The sequence below is a fragment of the Cynoglossus semilaevis genome, chromosome 11 (assembly GCF_000523025.1).
Source record: "Cynoglossus semilaevis isolate Cse_v1.0 chromosome 11, Cse_v1.0, whole genome shotgun sequence".
In the NCBI taxonomy this organism is placed as follows: domain Eukaryota; kingdom Metazoa; phylum Chordata; class Actinopteri; order Pleuronectiformes; family Cynoglossidae; genus Cynoglossus; species Cynoglossus semilaevis.
In genome coordinates this window covers 19566493-19567943 of record NC_024317.1, presented here as the reverse complement: position 1 = coordinate 19567943, position 1451 = coordinate 19566493, and the positions used below count along the sequence as shown (strand labels likewise).

The 1451-nt window shown below is 40.2% G+C and overlaps 1 protein-coding gene across 1 annotated transcript in view; it reads right to left on the bottom strand.

Annotated features, from left to right (window-relative positions):
• matn4 (matrilin 4) overlaps positions 1-1451 on the bottom strand; it is a 20834-nt gene that overhangs the window by 7450 nt on the left and 11933 nt on the right. The window contains exon 8 of the mRNA XM_017036979.2: positions 242-364. Within this exon, the coding sequence (XP_016892468.1) occupies positions 242-364 (123 nt within the window). The remainder of the gene's footprint in view (positions 1-241; positions 365-1451) is intronic.

The following is a 1451-nucleotide window of genomic DNA, read 5'->3' as shown; positions in this document are numbered from 1 at the left end:
TTATGTTATGTTATGTTATGTTATGTTATATTATGTTATGTCCTGTCCTGTCTAGTTCTATTTAGTTACATTATGTCCTGTCCTGTCCTTTTACGTTACGTTACGCTACGCCCTGTCCTGTCATGTCCTGTCTTGTCCTGTCCTGTCCTAATCTGTTATGTTACTTTCCAGAGACAACTGCGTGATAACCAGTTTCTGCTCCAGATCCTGATCGTGGTCTGGTTCAGGTATTACTACTCACCCTGGCAGGTCTTGCCGTCCTCAAGCAGCCTGTGTCCTTCATTACAGATACAGTGATAACCATTCAACACGCTCACACACTCCTGATCACAACTGTGGTTCCCAAACGAACAGTAGTCGATCACTGAGGGAGAGCAGAGCAGTGCCAAGTTGTGAGCAGCAGGGGGCGTTGTACCGAGTGAACCTGGGTGAGACTGAGTCCAACGTTCCTGCTCTGTAGTCATGACTGTGTTAAATCTGAACAGAGACCTTTTGAAGTGACGTGTGAGTGGATAAAGAACAGTTCGTCCAAGAGAGGACGCTTTGTTCAGTGCGATGAGGAGACAGACGGAGGAAATGCCTTTTCTTTACTTACTGACATCATGTGTCTGACATCAAGTCTGGTTTTATTGTCTAGGAATTTTATAATCTCAATTTACTTTTGGTCCTAATGTTTCATTCTTTGTTTGTTTATTGAACAGTAACTATATTTATTTTTTTAAATTAAACACTTTTGAATCACTCCCATCACTTCTAAAGAAAAAGGTCACAGAACAGGAACAGGACACATCTTTACACCCAGGTTCATGAAGCAGCAGAAAAATGAGATCAAGTTCATTTAAGCCTGAATCAGTGAGACATGATTCAGAATTAACAGTAGAATCAAACTAGCAGCTGTTTCAGACAGAAAAAAAAGAGCAGATGTTAAAACTAGCCCAGAGGCTAATCCTAACAAAGCCAAGCAGCTAAACCACGACTAAAAGAAAGCTAACAGCCAAAGTTAGCATTTCTTTAAGGTCAGCGGCTTAAAATTTTTTTTATAGACGACTAAACGTTACCATCAACTAGAACACAGCATGGCCTACGCAGAGCTACTACTTACCTATTAGCACTGCTAAGCTAGTAGCTTTCAAAAAACAAGTAAAATTCAACCAAAACTGTATCTAATAAACAAAGCTAAAGCTTGGCCAATAAAAATAAAAAGTTGAATGAAGACAACATCGTACCTTCATTTACAGCAAAATAGTTCCTGAGAATTTATACGTAGAATTCCATGACTAACCGTCGGCTAAGAGTTAGCTTTGCTGTACAACAAGGTATACTGTAACTTTCAGGTGTGTGAGAGAGAGAGTAGGATAGATAGATAGGTAGGTAGATAGGTAGGTAGGTAGGTAGATAGGTAGGTAGGTAGGTAGATAGGTAGGTAGGTAGGTAGATAGGTAGGTAGGTAG